This window comes from Hippopotamus amphibius, chromosome 11 (genome assembly GCF_030028045.1).
Source record: "Hippopotamus amphibius kiboko isolate mHipAmp2 chromosome 11, mHipAmp2.hap2, whole genome shotgun sequence".
Classification (NCBI taxonomy): Eukaryota; Metazoa; Chordata; class Mammalia; order Artiodactyla; family Hippopotamidae; genus Hippopotamus; species Hippopotamus amphibius.
This window is the reverse complement of record NC_080196.1, coordinates 62,525,432-62,553,142: the sequence shown is the minus strand read 5'-3', so window position 1 is coordinate 62,553,142 and position 27,711 is coordinate 62,525,432. Positions and strand designations below refer to the sequence as shown.

General features: G+C 40.8%; 1 protein-coding gene across 4 annotated transcripts in view; it reads right to left on the bottom strand.

The window, feature by feature from the left end:
- Positions 1 to 27,711, bottom strand: part of TPGS2 (tubulin polyglutamylase complex subunit 2) — a 67,039-nt gene that overhangs the window by 2,644 nt on the left and 36,684 nt on the right. For 2 of the 4 annotated variants that reach the window (XM_057698051.1, XM_057698050.1), the window contains 4 exons: positions 12,842 to 12,929; positions 10,618 to 10,746; positions 2,303 to 2,416; positions 535 to 695 (listed from right to left, as the gene is read on the bottom strand). In XM_057698051.1, coding sequence (XP_057554034.1) covers positions 535 to 695; positions 2,303 to 2,416; positions 10,618 to 10,746; positions 12,842 to 12,929 — 492 coding nt within the window. Of the gene's footprint in view, positions 1 to 534; positions 696 to 1,807; positions 1,943 to 2,302; positions 2,417 to 10,617; positions 10,747 to 12,841; positions 12,930 to 27,711 lie in introns of those variants that run through there. The other 2 variants (XM_057698053.1, XM_057698049.1) reach the window with 2 other exon arrangements.

Genomic DNA, 27,711 nt, shown 5'->3' with positions numbered 1-27,711 from the left:
GAGAAGAAGGTGTGGAACAATGTGAATAGTTTATGGTACTTGTGATTTAGAAAAAAGGAACCAAGAACTGTATGCATGCATGCTTTCCATGCAATATAGCATCTCAGTGAGGGCACAGGAGAAACGAACAGGGCTGCTTGTGGGAAAGTGGGCAGGGAAGCTGGAGAACCAGGGAACGAGAGACTGATTTCTCACGGTTCCTGTGTGCATGTACTGCCGGTCCACAACCAAGGAGAAAACCTTGGGCCCCCCACCCTTTAGAAATAAAAACTCAAAAAAAAAAAAAAAAAAAAAAAGAAATAAAAACTCCCCAGGTGATTCTGAGGACCGCCCAAGCTTGGGACCCACTTAACTAAATTAGTGTAAAGTGGTCCACCTAAATTGGAACCACCTGCCTCGCTTTTTGAAAACACAGGTTCCTTGGCTCCCCCCAGATCTCCGGAAGCGGATGAGGAAGCTGGGAACATGCAATTATTCATTTCCTCAGAAGGTTCTGATACAGCTATAGTTCGAGGGACGGGTGGTCGTCCTTACCTTGGCCTGGGGGCTGATGCCATAGCTGGTGAAGGCGTACTGCCACTGGGGCAGGCCCAGGTGGGTGATGAGCAGGCGATAATAGGCAGTAAAGGTATCTGTGAGAAAATGCCAGTATAATGCTCTGTCCAGGAACCAGATCTCAGTGTCTTGGGCTAATGCTGAAATAGCAGACAAAGGACGTAAGGGAAGGGATGGCTTTTTTCCTTTTATCTATAAAGTCAACATGTACTCATGGTTAAAACACATTTCAATAGTAGAAGGAATGTAAAATATAAGTAAAAGTTCCCTTTTCTCCCTTCTAACCTCCCAGTTCCATTCTCCAGTGGCCACTGTTACTGGCTTCTCTGTATTCTTTTACAAATTCTTGATCAGTCACTTGACTGATCCATCTGCTGGGCTTTGGCCATCTGTGCATTCAGGCTATCTAGGCAGCACCCCTTTCTTGTGTGGACTCAACACTTCCCCTCCCCAAATAGGTACCTACTGTGGTCTCAGCCTTCCTGATGGAGAGAGACTCTGAATAGCTCTGGCTTACTCAGGAGGTGTCTGTGAGGAATTAGAAGTGCTGTGAGATCACCATGGAGGAGCCCAGACCAGCTCCCTCTCCTGGGACTCCTGCCTGTGTGGCTGTATGATGTGCTGGTTGAGCTGAAGCGGGCACTCTTGCACCAGCTCCTGCCTCCCACTTGCTTCTGACCATTCATTCTCACTGCTGTGGAGTCCCCTACTAGTTCATCTCCTGTCTAATGGCTGTAATATCTCCTTAAGTGGCCGCCATCCTCCAGGACCTGCTCTTCCACTTCTGCTTGTGATCACATACATTTTCATTTGAATCCTGCCATACTTCTGCTAAATAACCTTGACTCCCCACCTACTTCCACATAACATCCGAACTCCTTCACCTGGCTTTCAAAACTCCGCACAAAGGGGAACAACTGGGCTTCTGGCATCATCTTCTCCTCATCCACAAGATGAACCATGCAGCCCAATGAACTGGAATTATTTGTCATTCTCCCCAAATCAGGTGCACTCTCCCATGGCATGGCTTTTACCCATCTCTCTTTGCTTGGATGCCCCCTTTTATTCCCCCACAGCATGCATGCCCCCCATATCTCATTCCAACCCATACTTCAAGATGCAGCTCAAAGGCTACTTCACAAAGACTCTTCCAGCTGGAGATGATCTCTCCTTCCCGCAGAGGTAAATCCTTGTGTGTTTTCTCACCCTTAGGGGTGGACCTTGTCCAACTCTGTAGTTCCATAGTCCCTAGGTCAAGGCCTGAATTGCTGTCAGGGGGCCAGGTGGTGGCCACTGCTCAAGAGGCCAGAGCCTTTTTCTCTCGATTTCCCATCTGGGATCTTAGGTTGAGGTCTAGTAATTCAGGCTTTTTTTGCTGTTCACTGGCCTACATAAATAAGTATAAAAGAAAGACAATGTTTTTCCTGGATGCTTTTCTAATGCATGAGCCTGCTGGAGGAGTTATAAACAGAATGCTATTTCTTTTAGTTTTTATTCACTTATTATCCTAATCTTATTACTTTGCAGTGACCCACAAATGACAGTATCTCAAAAAGACTCCAGTAATTGGCCTCTAGTAATTTGGTCCAGAGAGGACCAAATGGGCTTTCTGGGTCTTGGCACCTACAAGAGACCTGGCAGCATCTCAGGAGGTCAGGGAAGAGCGTGCTTTTTTTGTGATGGCTGGAGGGCAAGGTCAGCCCAGGCCATTCCCAAACAACAGGATCATCCCTGCCATGATTCTTACCTGGTTTCCCTCTTTTGTAGACGAGGCAAACCTTCCCGTTCCCGTTGCAAGGATCCAGCTCAAATATCACACTACGAGAATCAAAGTGAGGCTTCTCCGGCTGGTTCTCACTAGCTGCAAACCCAGAAGTTAATGGTAATGTTCAGATACACTCAGCTCAAACATACTTATCCATCCAGCTTGCTAGGATAAGAAAAGCAGACAGAAAATAAAGCCTTATCTCAAAAATATTCTTAACTATTATTTGCAAATGTGGACCGAATGTATTCTATACTCTAAATGCCCTGGGTCTTATTCACGGTCTCAGCCTTCTGCCTGAGCTCCCCTATCACCAAGACAGTGTCACGGAATCTGGAGGACGGCGGCATGAGGACAACAAGCTGAACTTCTTGGGAGTGGGACTGCATGAAATCAGAGTGATCTGAACAACTGTTTTCTTTTTCCCCAGATAACTGCTTTCCCCTTGTTTATAGCACTTTATGATCTTTGATTAGAATCCTTTTTCCTATCTTTAAAATGTATATTTGTGGCATTTTATATTTATAATTACAACATTATAATTAATGCTAAGTCTGGCTCTGTTAGAAATACCTACCTAGAAACCATATCATGGTGTAACAGAAAAAAGATAAATTCTTAGAAATACAAGCATCAGAAACCTTCTCTCCTGCTTCTTTCATTATAGCAATTATGCAATAAAGATTAGTATTAGTGACTGGGGTGGAGAGGGTTTACAAACCTAGGAGAGACTGGATAAAAGAGTATATAAAAATAATATTTTTGATTTATATATATATATCCATACATATAATTTTATATAAATGTATATATATTTACACTTCTAATTTAAAAAGGTTTCTTTTTTCTTTTGTGAACATGGCTTTACCTTCCTCTGGTGGTTATCCCTTCATATTCTTCTTCATCTCATATGGTTCTAGACAGACATATAGGTATACATTTAAATTTTGTCAAGATTGTTTACTATATAAAAATGGGATACCACACACGTTACCTGAATCTTACTATCTAGACAATAATACCATGTGGCAAGCCCTCCAAGGGTTGTAACTCTAATGCAGTGTTTTAAATGGCTGCCTGACGGTCTGTGGGAGGGGATGCACCCTAATGCATCCTGCCAGCCCCCTACTGATAGGCATTCACCCAACACTATTCTGCTGCAAATACTACAGTAATCATCCCTGTACATGTCCCTTTGTTCTGGTGCTCTTGTTATATGGATAGACACTCCGAAGTAGAATGGACATTGTCAGATTGCTTTGTGAAAAGGCCTTTGTTTTTGAAAGACATTTTCACAGGGTATAGAATTCTAGGTTGACAATTTTTTCCTTTGAGTATTTTATCTTTTTTTTTTTAAATGAATTGAATTTGCTTAAGGAATATTTTATTTTTAAATTTTTATGTATTTATATTTTCCTCTGGTCTAGCAGTATGAGTATCTGATTTTTTTTCGTTTTTTAATTGGAGTATAGTTGATTTAAAATGTTGTGTTAGTTTCAGGTGTACAGCAAACTGAATCAGTTATACATACAAATTATCTACTCTTTTTTAGATTCTTTTTCTATATAGGTCATTACAGAGTACTGAGTAGAGTTCCCTGTGCTATATAGTAGGTCCTTATTAGTTATCTATTTGATATACAGTAGTGTGTATATGTCAATCCCAAGCTCCCAATTTATCCCTCCTTCCTCCCCTGCCCCTGAGTATTTTATCTTGATTGAATTGTTTCCAATGAGAAATATGCCATTATCCTTATCTTTGTTCCTTTGTATGGAATTGTCTTTTCCACTGACTACTTTTAAGATGTTCTCTTTATCCCTGATTTTGAGCAATTTGATTATGTTTTTTAGTATTGTTTCTTCATGTTTCTTGTTTTTGGCTTGTTAAGCTTCTTAGATACGGTTTAAGTTTCCATGAAATCTGAGCCACTATTTCTTCAAATATTATTTCCTGGCCCATCCCCCTCTTTTCAGGGACTCCAGTTACACATACCTTATACCATTTGTTGTCCCTCAGTTCACTGATGCTCTTTTCATTAGAAGAACTTTTTATTTCCTTTTGTGTTATCTTGGATTGCCTATTGTCTTTAGACAATATTGACTTTAGACAAGATAACTTTCTGTGTTATCTTGGATTGTCTTTAAGATCTCCAGTCTTTTCTTTGGCAATGCCTAAGCTATTATTAGTCCCAACCAGTGTATTTTTCATCTCATAAACTAGTTTCATTTTTAAAAGTATAGTTTGGATTTGTTTTTTCCTATCTTCTATGTCTGTACTAAATTTTTGGAAATATAGAATACAGTAGTGACTGTTTTAAAGTCTCTATCTGCTAATTCTAACCTGTGTCTCAATTCTGGATTGGTTTCAACTAATCAATTTTCTCCTCATTATAGTCATTTTTTTCCTGCTTTTCTGCATGCCTGGTAATCTTTGATTAAATGCCAGCAACTGTTACTTTTGCATTGTTGAGTGCTTGAGATCTTTATATTTCTACAACTAGTGTTGAGCTTGGTTCTGTAACACAGTGAAACTACTTGAAACAGATGCTTCTTGGGTCTTGTGCTTAGTATGTGTCAGGCAGAACCCAAGGCTGCATTTAACCTAGGGCTAATTCTTCCCCATGACTGGGGTAGGAGCCTTCTGAGTTCTCTATCTAATTCTATGTAAGCCATGAGGTGTTTCAGCCTGGCAGGTGGAAACAGGCACTATTCCTGGTCCTGTGTGAGCACCAGGAGTTGTTCCCTCCAATCATCTTGGGTGGTTTTGTCCCTGGCCTTGGGCAGTATCTTCACATGCATGTGCTCCTCAGTTTTTTGCTGCATACTTGGGAAGGACCCTCTGCAGATCTTTGCAGTTCTCTCTCCATGCAGCTCACTCCTCTGTTAGTCTTGTGAACTCCAGCTGTCTTTATCCAGCCGAGCTCTTAGTTCTGTCTTCTCAATTAACAGGTACGACAGGTTCTGCTTGGGTTCCCCTCTCTAGGCTGTTGACTGGAAACTTTCAGATAATAAGCTAGGGTTCACCTCATTTGTCTCCCATCATTCAGAGCTCACTGTCCTTCCCTGCCTGATGGTCAGTATCTGAAATCCAGTGTTTTATATATTTTGTCTGTTTTTGTTTTTTTGTTGTTCCAGGTGGGAAGATAAATTTGGTTTCTGCTTTTCCATCTTGGATGAAATCAAAAGTCCAGACTGCAGGCTCCTACCAAGTTTTAGCAGCCCTGACAGAGGCTGACTGGGGTCTGCCCTCAGGCGAAAAGTTATAAAAATAGGAAAATCATTCAGTGTGGTTCCCTTCTGCCATTTGTAGATGCCACTCCAGTTTTTGCTTATTTTTGGTTACTCTCTAGTCCTTTCAGGTAATTATTTAAAAAATTTCCCCAGAGTTTAGAGTATTATTTGCACAAGTCCTAATCTGGTAAAAGGTAGTATGCCATAGGACCAGAATCATGAGGTCAAATCTACAGTGTCACTGTTATTAGTTGTTCACTGAATTGTCAGTTTGGTTTTATCTCCACGTGCACATTAGCGTATTGTCTTATAGTCTGTGCCTAATAATCTCACCCTTGGGAATATCAGTGGATGGCTTTCTGCCACCTGTTATTTGTGCTAGTTCTTGTTCATGGTGTTGTGTTTCTTCATGTGCCTGGTTCATTTTTAGGAGGATTATTTTTGAAAAATTATTTATAAAAACAATGAGATCTAGGATAATGTTTTCTTCCTCTAAGGAGGAATTTTATTTTTATATGAGTTTTATACTGAGATATAATTTACCTACCATACCATTCACACATTTAAAGTGTACAATTCAATGGTTTTTAGTATATTTACAGAGCTGTGCAACCATTAACACAGCCAATTTTAGAACATTTCTCTGGAGTGAATTTCTGTTTGTTTCTGCCAGGCCCCTGAGGAGATCAGTAATCTGAAACCAAATTAGTCCAATTTTGGGACTTAACATTTTCTGGGATGCACAGGTGACTTACACTTGGGCTTCAGTCCATGTGAAGAGTGGTTATTTTTGGTTCATTCTGTCTCCTAGGGTACAGCTCCTCACGGTGCTAATCAAAAAGGTAGGGTAGTTATTACAGGTGCCATCTTTTGTAGGCCCTAGACTCTATTTTATATTCCTAGTTTCACATATGGGTCAAATTCTCAGCTTTTCAGTAGCCTCACTGCCTCTTTAGAAAAAGGCAATGTATCCTAGGCAAAAGCAACCCCAAATATTGAGCCTTTTCCCTGAATTTCTGTCTTCTTCTGGAGGTTGATCTGGTGCTGCCTCATCACCTTATTAGCTCTTTGATGATTTTTATATGTTGCCCTGACTTTTCAGTTGTCTTCAGCAGGAAGACTGCTCTGAATTACTGATCAGCCATTACCAAGAGGTCTCTTCATCAGTTTAAGTATGCTCCTGAAAATCACATATAGATGAGCTTTGCATTTTATATCAATCTGATAGTCTTTGCTTTTCAAAACGGAAATTCAGTTCCAGCACACTTAATATAATGATTGATCTGTTTTATTTTATTCCTCTTAATGTTGCATATTTTTTAATGTTGTTTCTTTTCCCTTTTTATTTTTACTCATGTGATTCAACATTACCTTTATTAGGTTAGAGATTCTAAACTAATTTTTATACCTTTAGTGGTTATCTTCCTTTTTGTTATGTGTTTGCATGACTGGACCCATATGATTCTACTCTTATTTGAAAACAATACCACTGTTTCTCTAACCAAGTGTGGTATGCAGAATTCTAAGATGGTCCCTAAGATTCCAGCTCCTTGGTATGCACATCTTGTATAACCTCCACCCCTGAGTGTAGTCAGGACCTATAATATGATGCAGTAGTCATTTCCTTGATTAGGTAACATTATGAGACTGTTGTAGCACACTGCTGGCTGAGAAGCAAGCTGCTGTGTTGTGAGAGGGTCAGGTGGCTAGAATATGAAGGCAGTCTAAATGAGCTGTAAGTGACTCTTGGCCAACACCAAGAAAACAAGGACTTAGTCCCACAATTGCAAGAACCTGAATAAGGTCAACCACCAGCAAGCTTAGAAGAGGCCCCTATGCCTCAGAGGAGATCACAGCACCAGCAGACATCTTGATTTTAGCCTGGTAAGATCCTAAGCAGAAGACTCTACTAATCTGTAGCTGAATTTTTGACTCAAGAAAACTGTTAGGTAATAAATTTGTAGTGTTTCAAGCCATTAAATTTGTGGTAATCTGTTATACAGGAATAGAAAATACATCAAGACACTGTTTCCCCCAGCAAGGCGTATGAACTATTTCTTTCCTACAGTAGGATGAGAACTTCCACTTTCTACTTTCTTTCCTCTTTGTCCTACATTTTCTACTACAAGGACCCTCTGGAACATTCTTTATATTAATTTCTAGGGCTACCGTAACAAAGTATCACAAACTGAAAGGCTTGAACAGCAGAAATTTGTTGTCTCAGGCTTCTGGAGGCTACAGATCCAAGGTCAAGGTTGGTTCCTTTCGAGGGCTATGGAGAAAAATCTATTCTATGCCTCTCCTCTAGCTCCTGGTGGTTTGCATGCAACTTTTAGCTTTCCTTGGTATGTAGAAGTACTACCCTATCTCTGTCTTCATCTTCACATGGCTTTCTTATATATCTATATCTCCAAATTTCCCCTTTTAAAAGGTTGCCAGTCATATTGAATTAAGGCTCTACCCAACTCCAGTATGACCTCGTCTTAACTACTTACATCTGTAATGACCCAATTTCCAAATAAGCTCACAGTCTGACATAGTGAGGTTAGGACTTCAACATACAAATATTTGGGGGGGGTGGGGTGGGGGGACACAATTTAACCCATAATGCTCTTATATCTTGCCTTTCTCCTTTCTTTTAGGTTTAGCTGACAGTGTACATTTAAACATATTCCATGCACTATGTCCTCTTTTTTCCAAGAGTTCTTATGTAAAAGTTGTATACATTCCTGGATAGTAAGATTTAATTTAGTCTTTCATAGGAGGTTCACTAATCCCTTGTTTCCTTTCCTCTTTATATATCCACATCTTGAGATTTCCATTTTGCTTCCTTTGTCTTTTAGAGTATTTATGTTCTTGAAGTTTCACACATCCTTTAATACTCTTGTAATAACCTGAGAGGTGTGTTTGGTCTGTATATACAGGACTCTTGATTTTCACTCCTTTTCTCTCATTAACCTGTTTATGCTTTTTTAAAAATTTCTAGTATTTTTAAAACTAGTATCTTCTAGTTTCCACTGTTGCAGGTGAGAAGTCTGATGTCAGTCTTGATTATTCTCTCTTCACAAGTAATTTGTTATCTTTGCCTAGAAGCTTGTGATTTTTTTCTGCATGATGTAATGCCTAGGTGTCTGTTTTCTCCTGAATTCAATTTAAGTCTAGGAGAGCCCTTTCAATTTGCAGATTGAATAATAAAAGTTTTCTTTTATTATTGTTTATTTAGTATTCCCTTTTCATCTATTCTTTTTCTCTTTTTTGAGCACCTATAATTCCAATGGAAAGTTCACCTGGATGTACTTTCTATTTCTCTTACCCTCCCACCTTTTCCCTTATTTCTCCTAAATTTAATATCTGTGCTTTCAGATATTTCTTGCACTTGCTTTTTCAGGCTACTAACTCAGGTCTCAATATTTATACTTTTATTCAATTCATCTAGTCAGTTATTTGAGAATTTTTACTTTTTTTCTCTAGGAAGTCTTTGTGCTGTTTTAAATGACTAAGTGTTTAGACATTCTTGTTTTTATTTAGGTTTTCATCCGTGTCCTCTAGCAGTGTTATTTCTCTGGTTGTGTATTCTGATATTTCTTCCTGATTGTCCTCTTTCTAACTGCTGAGTTCCCTGAGAAAAGTCAGCATTTTTCTATTTAAGTTTAATGAAACTTAGGTCTAGTTGTTAGACTATCCTAAAAAGCATGAACCCAGAAGGCTCCTGAAGCCAAAGTGGTTTTTATCCCCAGAGTATGTAGGACAATGTGGTCTCTACCCCTAGCTCAGTCCTTTGCAGAGCTCCCCTGAAATCCTCTCTGCCATCTAGTCTACCGCTCCCTACCAGTCTCAAGGGCAGGATACACCCATTCCACTTACTTAACAACTTCTTTGCCTTCTAGGGGTTAGAGAGCCCCAGTACACATATATGAAGCAACTGTGACCTTTTTCCCACCCTTGAGGATTCCACACATTTCTGAGTGACAGGCTCTTCCTAGGGCCCAATACTTTCCAGTCTCCATCTCCTGGACTCCTCTTACTATTGTCCAGATGCTTGTCCAGTTGAAGGAGAAAGCCTTGCATCAGTTCTCTCTGCTAGAACTTCAATGAACTCCAAGGCATTGGTACTGGAGGTGCTAGCTGCCTAATTAATATTCCTTCTCCCTTTTTAAAACTCCAGTTCTGTCTGATGAGGCAATACTACACAGCTAAAAATACTTACCTCCTCAAATTCCCTTGCAGCTATGGGTAACCTTGTGACTCTATCCTGGCCAATGGTTACTGGGAGGGGCTTCTAAGAAAACTATTATTTTACTGACAAAAAGGGAAATATCCTGCCAAGAGACAGTTATTTTGCCCTTTACTCTTCTTTTTCCTGCCTGGAACACAGACTTGAAGCTTGGAGGTAGAGCCCACATTCTTCAACCATGAGGATAAAAACCAAACCCAAAGGCTGGTGCGCCAGAAATCCAGAGGGAGACTTTATCACTGAGTTTCTCAAGCAGCTACATCAGCCTAGTTCCAGATTTCTTATTATGAGAAAAATAAACTCCTATTTAAACATTGTAATGGGGGTCTGTTATATGCAGCCAAACACAATTCTGAGTGAAGAAGTCCTCACTTATACATAATTGATCAAAGCTTTAGCAGCCATTTGAATTATAAGCCATTTCAATCAGAAGTGGCAAAGAGCCTGAAGGGAGGAAGGGAGCTGCATTTAGATTGCCATGGTCCCTGAAAACTCTCAACACTGAAATGTGGAGTTTAATCTATAACATTCATTCACTTACCTGGTATTCATAGTATCCTACTATGTGCCAGGAACCGAAGTGGGTGCTGGAAACAAAACAAAGATCCCTACCCTGGCATTTTCTTCAGGAAAATTTCCTTTTTGACACAGTCTGGTTTTTTGTTTTTTGTTTTTTTAACTTATTCCCGCAGTTCAGAGAAGCCATGAATGGGAAGGGTTTGGGTTTAGGGGAAAATGTTACAATGCCACAATGTCTTTCTATTATTTTCAATATCATAAAATGGAAACAACCAGGTTGATTTCTAACTCAAAGCAGAAGTTCCTCCAGTTACCTTCTTGTGTATCGTCCTCCAGGTCTGCCAGAGTTGGTGCGTTAGGAAGTGAGTACATGGAAGACTGGTTGAGTTGAGTCAGTTTTGAGATGCTGTTAATTGCCATGCTGCCCAATGGAATGGTATGTTCTATGGGAATGTTAACAAAAAGAATTACATGGAGTAATAAGCTAGTCATCATGGTCATCAGAAGGGCTTCTGCTTGACTAACTTAAGCCCAGCTATTATCTGATCCCAGGGCTGAGGAATCAAGTGGAAAGTGGAAAGAAGAAAATCAATGCACTATGTGCTCCAAAGCACCAGCCTTTTAAAGAAAAAAAAAAAAAAAAAAAAAAGCAGCTGGGGCCACTAGTGAAGAGTCCCTACTGCATGCGTTAGAGCGAAGCATCAAAGGAAATTTTAAAAAGGGATTCTCAAAAAGAACTGGGAATTCGAGGTTAGGGGCCCTGTTTGAAGATTAAAGGATTTAAAAATGTTTTTGCTCCCACCATTCCTTGAATGAAGGGTTATACTCTCCAAAGGAGTAACAGCTTTGATGATGTAACTGACCGCTTCTACCCTTCCTGTCATAAGCTTTCACTATGGAAACTATCTCCCCCTCTACCTGTCATTTTTTCTTACTCAATGGAGTGAATTTGAAAGCCTTCTTGCTTGGTTCCAGTCTTCCGTGATTCAGGTGTAAACAAGAAATAGGCAGACTATGTGTTTTCCTTATCTGTCATATAGAATCTTCATAATATACGGTGCTGGACATGGGATGGCACACAAACACTTGGACATACGACTGCTAAAAAACTGGGATGACTGAAAGCAATAAAACAGCTGGTGTACAGACCATGGAATGTCCAAGAAGAAAAGACCACTAAGGAGGTAAACATCAGAAGCTGCCTTTGCTGGCTTTTCTGCTAATGATTTTAGCCATCCAGTAAAGAATGGGTATGGTAATGGGGAAAAGGATAAGAAGACAGCTTGGGAGGATTAAATCAGAAGAAGTATTAATAATGAGTAGGGCCTCATTCATAAACCTTCATGAAATGTGCCTTTTCTGAAGTAGGCTTCTGAAGGGGCTAGCCTGTTTCCATGATGAGGCAGGGGAGAATCTGACAGTCACTCTAGCCTCTGTCCACTCTCTCTGGTGCTCCAGACTCCAAAGGCCATGGCCATGAGGGTTTCTGACGGTGACAACAACGGTTTCTAGACCATCAGAGGAAATGATTTCAAGCTAAAAGTTCATGTTAAATGCTCATTAGTAAGCAATAAAATGTGCCCCTGGTCAGCTGTGAGATAAACAGGAAGGTTTGGGGAGTCGCCAAAAAAAAAAAAAAGGGAACTCAGGAGGTAGAGGCAATGAAGGGGAGGAGTCTGTTCTGCAGATTTACTGTGTCACAGAAGTCACTGCATTCTTAGTGGCAGAAAGGAGAGGTGTAGGGTGATTTCCAAGGACCAAAGTAGGTCTGGGGATGTGGCTGGAGTCTGGAGATAATAAAGTCCTCTTGAGGACAGGGAAGCCTGTGTCAGTAATGAGCTGGGCTCCAGTGGCTAGATCAGCATTTCCGAGCCTATGAAACGTTACTCAAGCCTTCACCTAAATGTGCAGCACTGACTTCCATGCCTGCATAGCACCTGAATCTCCGACATGCACCAAGGTGTAAGTTCCCATATTCACAACAGAAATGTTTATCCTGGATGTATTTAATACCAAGGATGATAGCCTGCGAACAGAGGTGGTTGATGGCTTAGGCTGAGGGGACATGAGGGAGAGAAGGAAAGGCTCTGGTCTGAGGGTCGGAGCCCTGAGGTCTCCACCATGCTGGGAATGAAGGAAGGAGCCCCTTGTATGACCACTGGAGGCTGTCACTGCAGCTCATCCTGAGGAGACCGCTCCAAGTGGAATCCTCAGAGGCTTTATGTTCAGGGTGGCTCAGGACTTTTGTGTAGTGGTTAATTTTCCTGCTACCTCATGCCAACAGGAACCCTGTAAATTGAGCTCCCAGTTAAGTACTGGATAGACCCTGGCATGGGAGCTGGGGAGGCAGTGGGTGAAGCTATGATGGCTTATGTGTTAGCTTTGGGAGATAATCACAGCTTCTGGACTCTGCACTTTAGGAGAACCCACAAAAACTTTCCAGATTCAAAGACTCATAAGTTGTAGAGGCCCTCAGAGTTGTTTCATCTAACCTCTCAGCCAGGGAAATGTTCCTCTATAGCAAGGAGGCGGACTCACCATCCAGCTTCACATTCCACGTCATGTGGAAGCCATTGGTCATCAGGTAAAAGTTCTTCAGGTCCTCAGGCAGCGCACAGTTATTTTTCTAGAACCACAAAGCAGCAGAGTGTTAGGTCAGGGCTGGGAAGGAGGGCGCAGGGCTGTGCCTCAAAGCATCTGGGGATGCTATTTACCGGGTTTCAGATCCCCACGACAGGAAGACTCTGAACAATTACCTATAAAACTCTACTGGAGAGTTCTGCGTTGAGATGGCAACAAAGCAGGCTCCTCAACTCACCTCATTTCACTGACACACTGAATCTACAGCTACATATTGAACAACAATCCCTCCGAAAGAAATCCAGAACCTAGCTGAGTGACTCCTACACATCAGGTGAACAAAAAGACACTCACATTGAAATGGGTATGAGAGGCTGGTCACAGTCTCGCCATAAAACCTATTCCTGGCAGGGTGACAACAACCAGGAGGGAACTCACAACTCCCAGATTCTCCCTGAGGAGCAGAAGGTCTGGGCCCTACATCTGGCACCCCAACTTTTAAGACCTCTATCTGAGAAACAGGTCCCCATAACATCTAGCTCTAAAAGCTAGTGGGGCTTGGGTCCAAGAGACCCACAAGGCTATAATGAACTAAGAGATAGTTTTTAATAGGCTCTCTTGGACTTACCAGGCCCAGTGCAGAGGCAGCAGACTAAAATGCCCAGTCGTTTCATTAAAGAAGCCTATTTGCCTATCTTAAAAGCTTTGGCCTGAGGGGCAGGCTTCTAATTTAGCACAAATCTAGATGCCAACTGTAATCCTCTCCAGAGAACAGGATGGCCAGTGGGCATCATACCATCTTCATGCTCTCCTTCTGCCTCACTCACAGGTATCTTCAGGAAAGGAGTTTATATACACATCTGGCACCACAGCTTTTGTAGCTGCTGCCCAGGGGACACAGCTCTTGATTGCCTGGCTCTGGTGATCTACAGGGCTTATGTTCCTGGGTCCTAGAGGACGCTAATAAACAGAGTAGCAGATCTTGAGCTATCCCACCAGGGCACAGGGCAGAGGCAGCAGACTGAAACGCCCAGTCTTTCTGTGAAAGAGGCCTATTTGTAGATCTTAACTGCAGCCTGACAGTCAGGCTTATAATTTAACAACATCTGGGGGCCAACTGCAATCCTCTCCAGAGACTGGGGAGGCCAGTGGGTGCCATCTTTGCACTCCCCCGTTACCCTGCCCTGGGTCACCAGTGTTTCTGGGAATGGAGGTTGTGCAAACATCTGGTGCTCCAGCTTTTGTGGCTGCTGCTCAGAGGACACATCCTTGATAGCCGGCTCTGTGAGCAGCAGGGCTTGTGTTCATGGGTTCACTGGGATGGGAGCACACAAAGAAACAGTTCTTAACATGCTATCCCCCTAGGGCTCAGTGCAGAGGGACCAGACAGAATGCCCATCTCTCAATCTTCCCCTGAAAGAGGTGTACGTGCACATTTTAAAAGTTACTGCCTGAGTGTCCGGCTTCCAATCAGCCTGCATCTAGGTGCTGAGATCCTCCTCTTTGGGACACTGACAGGTCTTGTTATACCCTCAACTACTGGGAGCCACTAAGAACAAAGCAGGCTGGACTTTTACAAAGGTTTGAGAGACAACCAAGAGCCAGGGCAGGGTTGAATAATAAGGTTCATCTCTTACATGAGGCCATGCCTTCAAGACTGGCTGTTGTATCTAATATTAGCATAGAAAACAACAGAGAAAGTTAAGAAAAATGAAGACCAGAGGAATATGTTCCAAATGAAATAATTAGATAAAACCCCAGGAAAAGACCTTAATGAAATTAAGATCAGTTTAATCTGATAAATTTTACCTGATAAAGAGCTCAAATAACATCATAAAGATGCTCACAGAGATCAGGGGAACAAGATATGAACAAAATGAGAATTTAAACGAAAAGAAAATATAAGGAAGTGCTAAACAGAAATCACAGAGGTAAAGGATACAATAACTGAGGTGAAAAATTCAATAAAGGGGTTCAACAGCAGACTAGATGAAGTGAAAGGATCAGTGAACTAGAAGACAGGGTACTAGAATTCATCCAATCAGACCAGCTAAAAGAAAAAAGCATGAGAAAGTGAATAGAGCTTAAGGGACTGAAGGGACAACATCAAGCAGATCAATATTCACTTAAAGGGGTGTCAGAAGAAGAGAGAGAGAGAAAGGGGCAGAAAGCTTATTTGAAGAAATAATGGCTGAAAACTTCCCTAACCTGGGAAAAGAAACAGACTACCTGGAAATAGATCCAGGAATCCCAGAGAATTCCAAAAGAGAAGAATCCAAAGAGACATTATAACTAAACTGTCAAAAGTTAAAGGAGAAAATCTTAAAAGCATGAGGAGAAAAACAACTTGTTATGTACAAGGGAACCCCTATAAGACTATCAACAGATTATTAATTGGCAGAAACTTGGTAGGCCAGAAGTGGGTGGCACAATATATTCAATGTTCTTAAAGAAAAACAAAAAATCAAAAAACAAACCTGCCAACCAGGAATACTCTACCTGGAAAAGCTGTTCTTTAGAATTTAAGGAGAAATAAAGTATTCCAGATAAGCAAAAGTTGAAGGACTTCATCACCACTAGATCAGCCTTACAACAAATGTTAAATGCACTTCTTTAAGGTGAAACAAAAGGGTGCTAATTGGCAATAGGAAAAAATATGACAATATAAATCTCACAGGCAAAAGTAAATGTATAGTTAAATTCAGAATAATCTACTGTTGTCATGGTGGTGGGTTAATCACTTATAGATATACCATGAAGGTTAAAAGACAAAGCAGTCTCCAAAAAAAAAAAAAAGAAAAGACAAAGCACTAAAATAACTACAGTAAAAGTAGTAAAACACACTATATTCTGGTAGTAAAAATAACTGTAACCACAATAATTTGCTAATGGATACACAAGATAAAAAGATGTAAATTGAGGGGGACCTTCAAGATGGTGGAGGAGTAAGACGTGGAGATCACCTTCCTCCCCACAAATACATCAAGAATACATCAAGAATACATGTGGAACAGCTCCTACAGAATACCCACCCAAAATGGGAAGAAAACCCCCACATAAGTGGGTAGGGCAAAAGAAAGAGAGAGAGAGAGACAAAGGAATCGGGACTGGACCTGCCCCTCTGGGCAGGAGCTGTGAAGAAGGAAAAGTTCCCACACACTAGGAAGCCCCCTCACTGTGGGGGACAGAGGGTAGGGGGAGCTTCGGTGTCTCGGAGGAAAGGGCAGCAACAGGAGTGCGAAGGGCAGGGTGGAAAGAGTCCCGCACAGAGGCTTGGTGCCGACCAGCACTCACCAGCCTGAGATACTCGTCTGCTTGGCACCAGAGTGGGTGGGGGCTGGGCACTGAGGTTTGGACTTTGGAGGTCACACCCCAGGGAGAAGACTGGGGTTGGTTGCATGAGGATAGCCTGGGGGAGCTAGTGCACCACAGCTAGCTGGGGGATGGGGGGGTGGGGAGGGGTGGGGAGTCAGGGAAAAAACGCAGGCCTGCTGCACAGGCAGGAGACCTTTGTTGCTCCCTGTCCCCTGTGCTCACAGATGGCAGGGCAACACCTACACGAGCGCAAGCCTCGGCTGTTACCTTGGACCCCAGAGGTTGTCACCGCTGCAACCAAGTGTCCTATGTGCAAGGCAGGTCAATGCCCACACGCTCCCAGCAGCCTGTGCAGCCCGTCACTGCTGAGGCTCCTGTGATCCGGCCAACTTCCCCGGGAGAATGCACAGCACCTCTTGCAACTTCACGCCAGCCTCTGCCACTGGAGGCATTCCCCGCACATTTCAACTGGACTGCCATACCCCTCCTTCCCCCTGGCCTGAATGAGCAAGTGAGCCCTTATTAGCCACTGCTTTCACCCCCTCTTCACTGAGTAGAGAACCAATGCCTGAGAGTGGCCCACATACAGAGCTGGGACCAAAACCAAAAGTGAACTCCGGAGGGCTGTGGGACCAAAGGAGAGAAAGGGAAACCTCCCCATACATCTGCAGGAGGAGCAGATTAAATACCCACAATTGGCTTGGTAGACCCTGCATCTGTGGGTTACCTGAATAGACAACAAGTGTTCCTATAATTGAGGCTGTGGAATGCGGAGGCACCTGTGGACTTTGGGGGCAAGTACATGCGGGAGTAAGATCAGAGTCTGAGCATCAGGTCCAGAGACCTACCTAGAAGTATTGGAGGACTTCCTGGTTTGATTTCTGCATTTGATTTGTTTCTGGTTCTTAGTTTAGTTTTTAGTGTTTATTTTCATATGTGGGTTTGTTTATTGGTTTGGTTGTGCTCTTCTTTGTTTTCTCTCTTTTTTTCTGTTCTTTTTTTTCCCTTTCTTTTCTTCTTGTGAATGCGTGTATTTTCTCCATCTGTGCCTCTATTCTATTTCTGAGATCTCCGATCATCTTTACTATCATTACTTTGTGTGATACATACATTACTTTGTGTGTACATCTCTTTGTGTGATTTTGTCTGTTTAGTTTTGCTTTCACCATTTGTCTTGGGGTTTTCTCTGTTCTTTTTTCTTTTTCTTCTTCTTCCTTTTCTACTGTGCTGTGCAGCTTGCAGGGTCTTGGTGCCCTGGCTGGGGGTTGGACCTGTGCCTCCAAGGTGGGAGAGCCGAATCCAGGACACTGGACCACCAGAGAACTCCTGACCCCTTGGAATATTAACCATCGAGAGCTCTCCCAGAGCTCTCCATCTCAACACTAAGATCCAGCTCCACCCCATGGTCAGCAAGTTCCAGAGCTGGGTGCCTCATGCCAAACAACTAGCAAGACAGGAACACAACAACACCCATCAGCAAACAGGCTACGTATAGTCATAATAAGCTCAAAGACACCCCGAAACACACCACCAGATGCAGCCCTGCCCATCAGAAGGACAAGATCCAGCTCCACCTGTCAGAACACAGACATCTGTCCCACCCACCAGGAAGCCTACACAAGCCACTGGAAACCAACCTCTCCACTACAGACAGACAACAGAATTAAGAGGGACTACAACCCTGCAGCCTGAGGAAAGGAGACCTCAAACACAGTAAGTTAAACAAAATGAGAAGACAGAAAAAGATGCAGGAGATGAAGGAACAAGGTAAAAGCCCACGACAGGCAGTCTACCCGAAAAAGAATTCAGAGTAATGATAGTAAAGATGATCCAAGGTCTCAGAAATAGAATGGGGGCACAGATGGAGAAAACAGAAGAAACGTTTAACAAGGAGCTAGAAGAACAAAAGGGCAAACAAACAGTGATGAACAGCACAATAACTGAAATTAAAAATACTCTAGAAGGAATCAACAGCAGGATAACTGAGGCAGAAGAACAAATAAGTGTGCTAGAAAATAGAATGGTAGACATAACTGCCACAGAGCAGAATAAAGGAAAAAGAATGAAAAGAATTGAGGACAGTCTCAGAGTTCTCAGGGACAACATTAAACGTACCACTGTTTAAATTACAGGGGTCCCAGAAGAAGAGAAAAAGAAAGTTTCTGAGAAAATATTTGAAGAGATTACAGTCCTAATATAGGAAAAGAAATAGTCAATCAAGTCCAAGAAGTGCAGAGTCTCATATAGGACAAACGCAAGGAAAACATGCTGAGACACATATTAACCAAACTATCAAAAATTAAATACAAAGAAAAAATATTAAAATCAGCAAGGGAAAAGCAACAAATAACTTATAAGGGAATCCCCACAAGGTTAACAGCTGATCTTTCAGCAGAAACTCTGCAGGCCAGAAGGGAGTGGCAGCATATACTTAAAGTGATAAAAGGGAAAAACCTACAACCAAGATTACTCTACCCAGCAAGGATCTCATTCAGATTCGATGGAGAAATCAAAAGCTTCACAGACAAGCAAAAGTTAAGAGAATTCAGCACCACCAAACCAGCTTTACAGAAAATGCTAAAGAAACTTCTCTAGGCAGGAAACACAAGAGAAGGAAAAGACCTACAAAAACAAACCCAAAACAATTAAGAAAATGGTAATAGGAACATGCATATTGATAATTACCTTAAATGTGAATGCATTAAATGTTCCAACCAAAAGACAGACTGGCTGAATGGATACAAAAACGAGACCCATATATATGCTGTCTACAAGAGACCCACTTCAGACCCAGGGACACATACAGACTGAAAGTGAGGGAATGGAAAAAGATCTTCAAGCAAATGGAAGTCAAAAGAAAGCTGGAGTAGCAATAACTCATATCAGACAAATTAGACTTTAAAATAAGACTATTACAAGAGACAAGGAAAGACACTACATAATGATAAGGGGCTCAATCCAAGAAGAAGATGCAACAATTGTCAATATCTATGCACCCAACATAGGAGCACCTCAATACACAAGGCAAATGCTAACATCTATAAAAGGGGAAATTGACAGTAATACAATAATAGCAGAGGACTTTAACACCCCACTTATATCAATGGACAGATCATCCAAACAGAAAATAAATAAGGAAACACAAGCTCTAAAAGACACATTAGACCATCTCGACTTAATTGATATTTATAGGACATTCCACCCAAAAACTACAGAATACACTTCCTTCTCAAGTGCACATGGAATATTCTCCAGGACAGATCACATCGTGGTCACAAATCAAGTCTCAGTAAGTTTAGGAAAACTGAAATCACATCAAGCATCTTTTCTGACTGCAACTCTATGAGATTAGATTACATTGCAATTAGATCAATTACAGGAAAAACACTGCCAAAAAATACAAACACATGGAGGCTAAACAACATGCTACTAAATAACCAAGAGATCACTGAAGAAGTCAAAGAGCAAATAAAAAAATCTAGAAACTAATGACAATGAAAACATGACAAACCAAAACCTATGGGATGCAGCAAAAGCAGTTCTAAGAGGGAAGTTCATAGCAATACAATCCTATCTCAAGAACAAGAAAAATCTCAAATAAACAACCCAACCTTTCACCTAAAGCAATTAGAGAAAGAAGAACAAAAAAAACTCCCAAAGTTAGCAGAAGGAAAGAAATCATAAAGATCAGATCAGAAATAAATGAAAAAGAAGGAAACAATAGCAAAGATCAATAAAACTAAAAGCTGGTTCTTTGAGAAATTAAACAAAATTGATAAACCATTAGCCAGACTCATCAGGAAAAAAGGGGAAAAGATGCAAATCAACACAATTAGAAATGAAAAAGGAGAAGTAACAACTGACACTGCACAAAGGATCATGAGAGACTATTACAAGCAATTATATGGCAATAAAATGGACAACCTGAAAGAAATGGACAAATTCTTAGAAAAGTACAACCTTGCAAGACTGAACTAGGAAGAAATAGAAAATATGAACAGACCAATCACAAGCACTGAAATTGAAACTGTGATTAAAAATCTTCCAACAAACAAAAGCCCAGGGCCAGATGGCTTCACAGGTGAATCCTGTCAAACATTTAGAGAAGAGCTAATACCTATCCTTCTCAAACTCTTCCAAAATATAGCAGAGGGAGGAACACTCCCAAACTCATTCTACGAGGCCACCATCACCCTGATACCAAAACCAGACAAAGGTGTCCCCCAAAAAGAAAATTACAGGCCAATATCACTGATGAATATAGATGCAAAAATCCTCACCAAAATACTAGCAAACAGAATCCAACAGCACATGAAAAGGATCATACACCATGATCAAGTGGGGTTTATCCTGGGAATGCAGGGATTCTTCAATATATGCAAATCAATCAATGTGACAGACCATATCAACAAACTGAAGGAAAAAAAATCCCAAATGATCATCTCAACACATACAGAAAAAGTTTTTGACAAAATTCAACACCCATTTGTGATAAAAAAAAAAACTCCAGAAAGTGGGCAGAGAGGGAACCTACCTCAACATAATAAAGGCCATATATGCCAAACCCATAGCCAACATCATTCTCAGTGGTGAAAAACTGGGAGCATTTCCTCTAAGATCAGGAAAAAGACAAGGGTGCCCACTCTCACCACTATAATTCAAGATAGTTTTGGAAGTTTTAGCCACGGAAATCAGAGAAGAAAAAAATAAAAGGATACCAAATTAGAAAAGAAGTAAAACTGTCACTATCTGCAGATGACATGATACTATACATAGAAAATCCTAAAGATGCCACCAGAACTCTACTAGAGCTAATGAAGGAATCTGGTACAGTTGCAGGATACAAAATTAATGCACAGAAATCTCTTGCATTCCTATACAATAACAAGGAAAAATCAGAAAGAGAAATTAAGGAACCACTCCCACTTACCATTGCAACAAAAAGAATAAAATACCTAGGAATAAATCTACCTAAGGAGGCAAAAGACCTCTATGCAGAAAACTACAAGACACTGTTGAAAGAAATCAAAGATGATACAAACAGATGGAGAGATACACCATGTTCTTGGATTAGAAAAATCAACATTGTGAAAATGACTATACTACCCAAAGCAAACTACAGATTCAATGCAATCCCTATCAAATTACCAATGGCATTTTTCACAGAACTAGAACAAAAAATTTTACAATTTGTATGGAAACACAAAAGACCCTGAATAGCCAAAGCAATCTTGAGAAAGAAATGTGGAGCTGGAGGAATCAGGCTCCCTGACTTCAGACTATACTACAAAGCTATAGTAATCAAGATAGTATAGTACTGGCACAAAAACAGAAATACAGATCAATGCAACAGGATAGAAAGTCCAGAGATAAACCCACACACATATGGTCACCTTATCTTTGACAAGGCGGCAAGAATATACAATGGAGAAAAGACAGCCTCTTCAATAAATGGTGCTAGGAAAACTGGACAGCTACATGTAAAAGAATGAAATTGGAACACTTCCTAACACCATACACAAAAATAAACTCCAAATGGATTAAAGACCTAAACGTAAGGCCAGAAACTATAAAACTCTTAGCGGAAAACATAGGCAGAACACTCTATGACATAAATGACAGCAAGATCCTTTTTGACCCACCTCCTAGAGTAATGGTAATAAAAACAAAAATAAACAAATGGGACCTAATGACACTTAAAGGCTTTTTCACAGCAAAGGAAACCATAAACAAGATGAAAAGACAACCCTCAGAATGGGGGAAAATATTTGCAAATGAAATAACTGACAAAGATTTAATCTCCAAAATATACAAGCAGTTCATGAAGCTCAATACCAAAAAAAAAAAACCCAAAAACAAACAAAAAAACAAAAACCGAACAACCCAATCCAAAAATGGGCAGAAGACCTAATTAGAAATTTCTCCAAAGAAGACATACAGATGGCCAAGAGGCACAGGAAAAGATGCTCAACATCATTAATTATTAGAGAAATGCAAATCAAAACCACGGTGAGGCATCAGCTCACACCAGTGAGAATGGCCATCATTAAAAAATCTAGAAAGAATAAATGTTTGAGAGGGTATGGAGAAAAGGAAACACTCCTGCACTGTTGGTGGGAATGTAAATTGATAACAGCCAATAAGGGAAAACAGTATGGAGATTCCCTTAAAAAACTAAAAATAGAACTACCATGTGACCCAGTAATCCCACTACTAGGCATATACCCTGTGAAAACTATACATGTACAAAAGGATACATGTACCACAATGTTCACTGCGGCACTATTTACAATAGCCAGGACACAGAAGCAACCTAAATGTCCACTGACAGATGAATGGATGAAGAAGATATGGCACATATATACAATGGAATATTATTCAGCCAAAAAAAGGAATGAAATTGAGTTATTTGTAGTGAGGTAGGTGGACCTAGAGTCTGTCATACAGAGTGAAGTCACAAAGAGAAAAACAAATACCATATGCTAATGCACATATATGGAATCTAGAAAAATGGTACTGATGCACCTAGCAATAGGGCAGGAATAAAGATGCAGGTGTAGAGAACAGATTTGAGGACACAGGGGCGAAGGGGAGGCTGGGACAGCCTACAAAATCAATATAAAAAAATCTATTGCTTTTCTACACAAGAATAACCAACTCTCAGAGAAATTAAGAAAACGATCCCATTTACAACTGTATCAAAAACAATAATATACCTAGGAATAAGTTTTACCAAGAGGTGAAAGACCTGTACACTGAATACTGTAAGATATTGATGAAAGAAACTGAAGAAAATACAAATAAATGGAACGAAATTCCATGTTCATGTGTTGGAAAAATTAATATTGTTATGTTCATACTACCCAAAGCAAACTACAGATTCAACACAATCCCTATCAAAATTCCAATGGCATTTAATAGAACAATCATAAAATCTGTAAGGAAACACAAAAGACCTCAAATAGCCAAAACAATCTTGAGAAATAAGAACAAAGCTAGACAAATCACACTCACTGATTTCAAACTAGATTACAAATGCAGAGTAATCAAAACAGTATACTGGCATAAAAATAGACATATAGATCAACAGAACAGAGTAGAGACCCAGAAATAAACCCACACATACATGGTCAATTAATTTATGACAAAGGAGTCAAAAATACACAATGGGGAAAGAACAGTCTCTTCAATAAATGATGTTGGGAAAACTGGACAACCACATGCCAAAGAATAAAACTGAACCACTATCTTATACCATATCAACTCAAAATCTAGTAAAGACTTGAATGTTAGACTTGAAATCATAAAATTTCTAGAAGAAAACATAGGGACAAGTTCCTTGACATTGATCTTGACAATGATGTTTTGGATTTGACACCAAAAGCAAAGGTAACAAAAACAAAAATAAACAAGTGGGACTACCTCAAACTAACAAGCTTCTACACAGCAAAGGAAACCATCAACAAAATGAAAAGACAACCTAGATAACAGGAGAAAATATTCACAACTTTCACTGATTGTGAAAATTCACTGATAAGAGCTTAATACCCAAAATATATAAAGAACTCATACAACTCAACAGGAAAAAAATGAAACAACCTGATTAAAAAATGGACAGATGAAGTGAACAGACATTTCTCTAAAGAAGTCATACAAATGGCCAACAGGTGCATGAAAAGATGCTCAACATCATTGATCATCAGGGAAATGCAAATCAAAACCACAATGAGATATCACCTCACATCTGTTAGAATGGCTATTATCAAAAAGACAGTAAATAACAAGTGTTGGTGAGGATGTGCAGAAAAGGGTGCATTTGCGAGTGGAATGTAAATGCATGCAGCCACAGTGGAAAACAGTATGGAGGTTTGTGAAAGATTACAAATATAACTACTATACTATCTGGCAATTCCACTCCTGGGTATTTACATGAAGGAAAAAAAATTAGTATTTCGAAAAGATATCTGCACCACTACGTTCACTGCAGCATTATTTACAATAGCCTAGACATGGAAAAAACTTAAATGTCCTTCGATGGATGAGTGGATAAAATATGGTGTGTGCACACACATCAGAATATTATTCAGCCATAAAAAAGGAAATACTGCCATTTGAGACAACATGTATGAACCTTGACACATTATGCTAAGTGAAGTAAGTCAGAGAAAGACAAATACTGTACAACCTCACTTATATGTGGAATCTAAAAGAAAACTGAATTCATAGATACAGAGAAAAGATTGGTGGTTGCCAGAGGGAGGGGGTGTGGATGAGAGAAATGAGTGAAGGTGGTCAAAAGGTACAAGTTACAAGATAAATAAGTTTTGGGGATGTAATGTACAGCAAGGTAACAATAGTTAACAATACTGTATTATATATTTCAATGTTGCTAAGAGAGTAAATCTTTAAAGGTATTCATCACAAGAAAAAAAATCTGTAACTCTTGCGATGGATGTTAACTACACCTGTCATTTCACAATATGTATATATGTGTGTGTGTATACATATGTATGCACACACACACATATATCAAGTCCTTATGTTGCAGACAAAACTGTATTAGAGAGGCAGAGCAGAGCCACCAGTTTGATCTCCTTTTGCCTCACCTGATAAGGCAGAGTAGGTGTCTGTTCTGGCCTGGTAACACCTCTCTGGAGAGCTGGCCAGAGAAAGGGGATCAAGGGAACAAGAGGAGAAGACCTGGAGGAATGTGGTGTGAGAGGAGATGCTACACAAAGTTTTGATGATGCTGGAGCAAAGCAATCACTTCTATAAATTTCAGATCCATGCTCATAAATTATTCCCTGAAACAAATTATTGGATCGATGAGAACATCTTAAAAGTAAAAAGTATACACTTCTAGAGCATCTAATGCAATGAACCTAATAGTTCTAAAGGTTCTTAGAAAGTAAAAAACCACAATAGGATATAATCAAATATTTCATATGAATGGCAAGTCATCCAAACTGGTGTGGAAAGAACAAAGGAACAGCTTTGATTCCTTTTAGGAGGTACTAGGAGCATGCATTAAATTCTAAGTAACTCACATCTGTGCAGATGTCTGGCCAGTCTTCTCTAGCCAGTCAAACCACTGAGTACAGAAGGATGAGTTCTCCAATTACTTTTCTGACTTCTTGTCATGTTTATACAAGTGGAGGGGCAATTTCCAAACTTTCTGCTTATTGGATCCTTTTCAGATGTGATACTGAACACTACTTATATCAAGTTTGCTTTAGGTCATACTGTCAGTCAATTCCAAGTACCCAATGTGTGAGGAAGTTGAGTGTAGCAGGACTATCTGAATTTATTTCCCAATTCTGCCACTAGCCGACTGACCTTGAGTGTCAAACTCTGCGAATCCAGGTTCAAGAATATTCTCTAAGATTGAGTCTACAACACACCAGAGGTGGGAGAAGGTGGGAGCTTGGCAGGAAGGGAGCAGATTAGGTAATCAGGGTAATTATTACAGTTCCAGGGCACAGCACCTTCAAGAACTAATGTGAGAAGCAAGCTTCAAGCTTGCAGGTAATTTTAAGCAGTGTTTTTATATGATTAAATATACAATAGCTGTCATTTTAATGAAACAAGTTTTTCATTTTCTCAATCTAAGAACTAAAATATGCATTCTGATCTTTTTTGTTTTTTCTCTCTTCACCATCTAGTTCTCAGTTTCAGAGATGAGTCACATAAAGAATTCTCTGACTCCTTGGGCTAAACATTTATTTTCCTGCTTAGTAAGTTATTTGGATTTTACGGCTTTCTCCAATGCCTCCAGTATGGCATGTGCTCTGTGCTTTCTGAGCGGAAAAGTGTGTACGCAGAGTGCCTCTCTCCCACCCTGGCACAGGAAGCCTATAGTCATCAGTGTTCTGACAGAGTTCTTGCTCCCTCTGTCACCTCCGAAGGCCAGCATCCAATATGAGGTTTTGGTCACTAATGCCATCTAGTGGTAGAGACGAGGAAACTACTGTCTATAAGTCATAACTCAGATTCCATGAGATGGGCTGCTGGCATTGTTCATTTTTAAGTCAGGCTGGAGAATTTCAATAGCAGTGATTATAACATTTATTATAGTATTGATTTCACTCAAGAAAAATTTTAGTATTACTTTATACCAGTATTTAAAAATTATTTGAAATTCATAAAAATAGAAAAAAAAGCAGTGAAATAAAATATTTAATACAATTCAAATACTAACATAAACAAGCAAAACATCAAGTAAACCAAGTTTATAAAAAACATTAAACCTGCACTGTCATTTTCATATAAATCACTGTGGCTCCAGCTGTGCTGCCTTCTTGCTGTAGCCCTGACCACCTGGCAGTCCACACGGTGGCAGGTCCTGCAGTGCTTCCAGCCCTTCCTTCTGAGTGTGGCTTTCAGAGCACCACTTTTAAGTGGCTCCTACCCCCTGGCCAGTGACTCAGAGTTATTGCTGTTTTAATTTCTCACCTGCCCAATGTGGGAAGAGACTACTCTTCTGGGGGGAGTAATCTGCCCACTTCAGGCCCAGTCTCTATTTTGAGGGGATGAAAAAGAAGGGGAAGGAAGAAGACTGGCAGAAAGCAAGTGGAAGTGATAGAGAGAGGAGTTGGGAGAAAGTCAAGAAGGGAGAATAACACTGTCTGAAATAAGAGAGTGGCGTCAACATGGTATGGCAATCTCCCTGTACCCCCGTGATGATTCTGTCACATAATTCCCAACTTTTGATTTTTTTCCTCCTCCTGAGGAAGCTATTTACAATAGTTTCTCTAAGCTATGCTAGAAAGAGGCCACCACAAGCTTTGTTACTGCTGCAACAGCTGGACGGGCTGAGCCACGCTGATGTTTTGGGAGTCATCAGCTAGATTCCCAGAGCGCCTTCCTGAGCCCTGCCTGAGCCCTGATGAAGGGTTGAGGGCTGTCCACAGCCTCCTGTTTACCCGCTGTGCTTCTGAGAAGCCTGCGCCACACCGTTCCCTCCCTTTCAGAGGCCACTTCCCCAGGGAAGGGGGCTGGGGGAGATGCAGGGCCAGGCTGCCAGAGGCCAGGTGCCAGAGCATGGGAACTAGTGTTTCTGTAGGTGCTTATCCACAGTGGCAGGCTCTCCATGAATTGATCTGTAACAACAGCAGAGGAAGGGCTCCCAGAACGCCCACCGATGAGGAGCAAGCACTAAAACCTAACTGGGGACGTGAGGCGGTGAGGACACCTCTCTCTACTGAAACTCTTCTCAGGGAGGATGTCCAATGCAGTGAAAGGAAAACCTGGATGGCTGTGGAGGGATGGGGTGAGATCCCCGGGAGAGGTCTCAAATATATTCTCAAACTCCTTCCTAAGGAGAGGGGGAAGGCCTGGTTAGCTGGAACCTTTTGTCTTGGTGGGTGGGGTACACAAGTTTGGGGACAGAGCTGAGCTGCCTAAAACTCAGACGAGAGGCAGCATACTCTTCCCTAAATCCTTTCTCCATACAACCATCAGTCTCCCTCTAAAAACGCATAATGAAAAATAATATAAATATTGGCCTGTCTGGG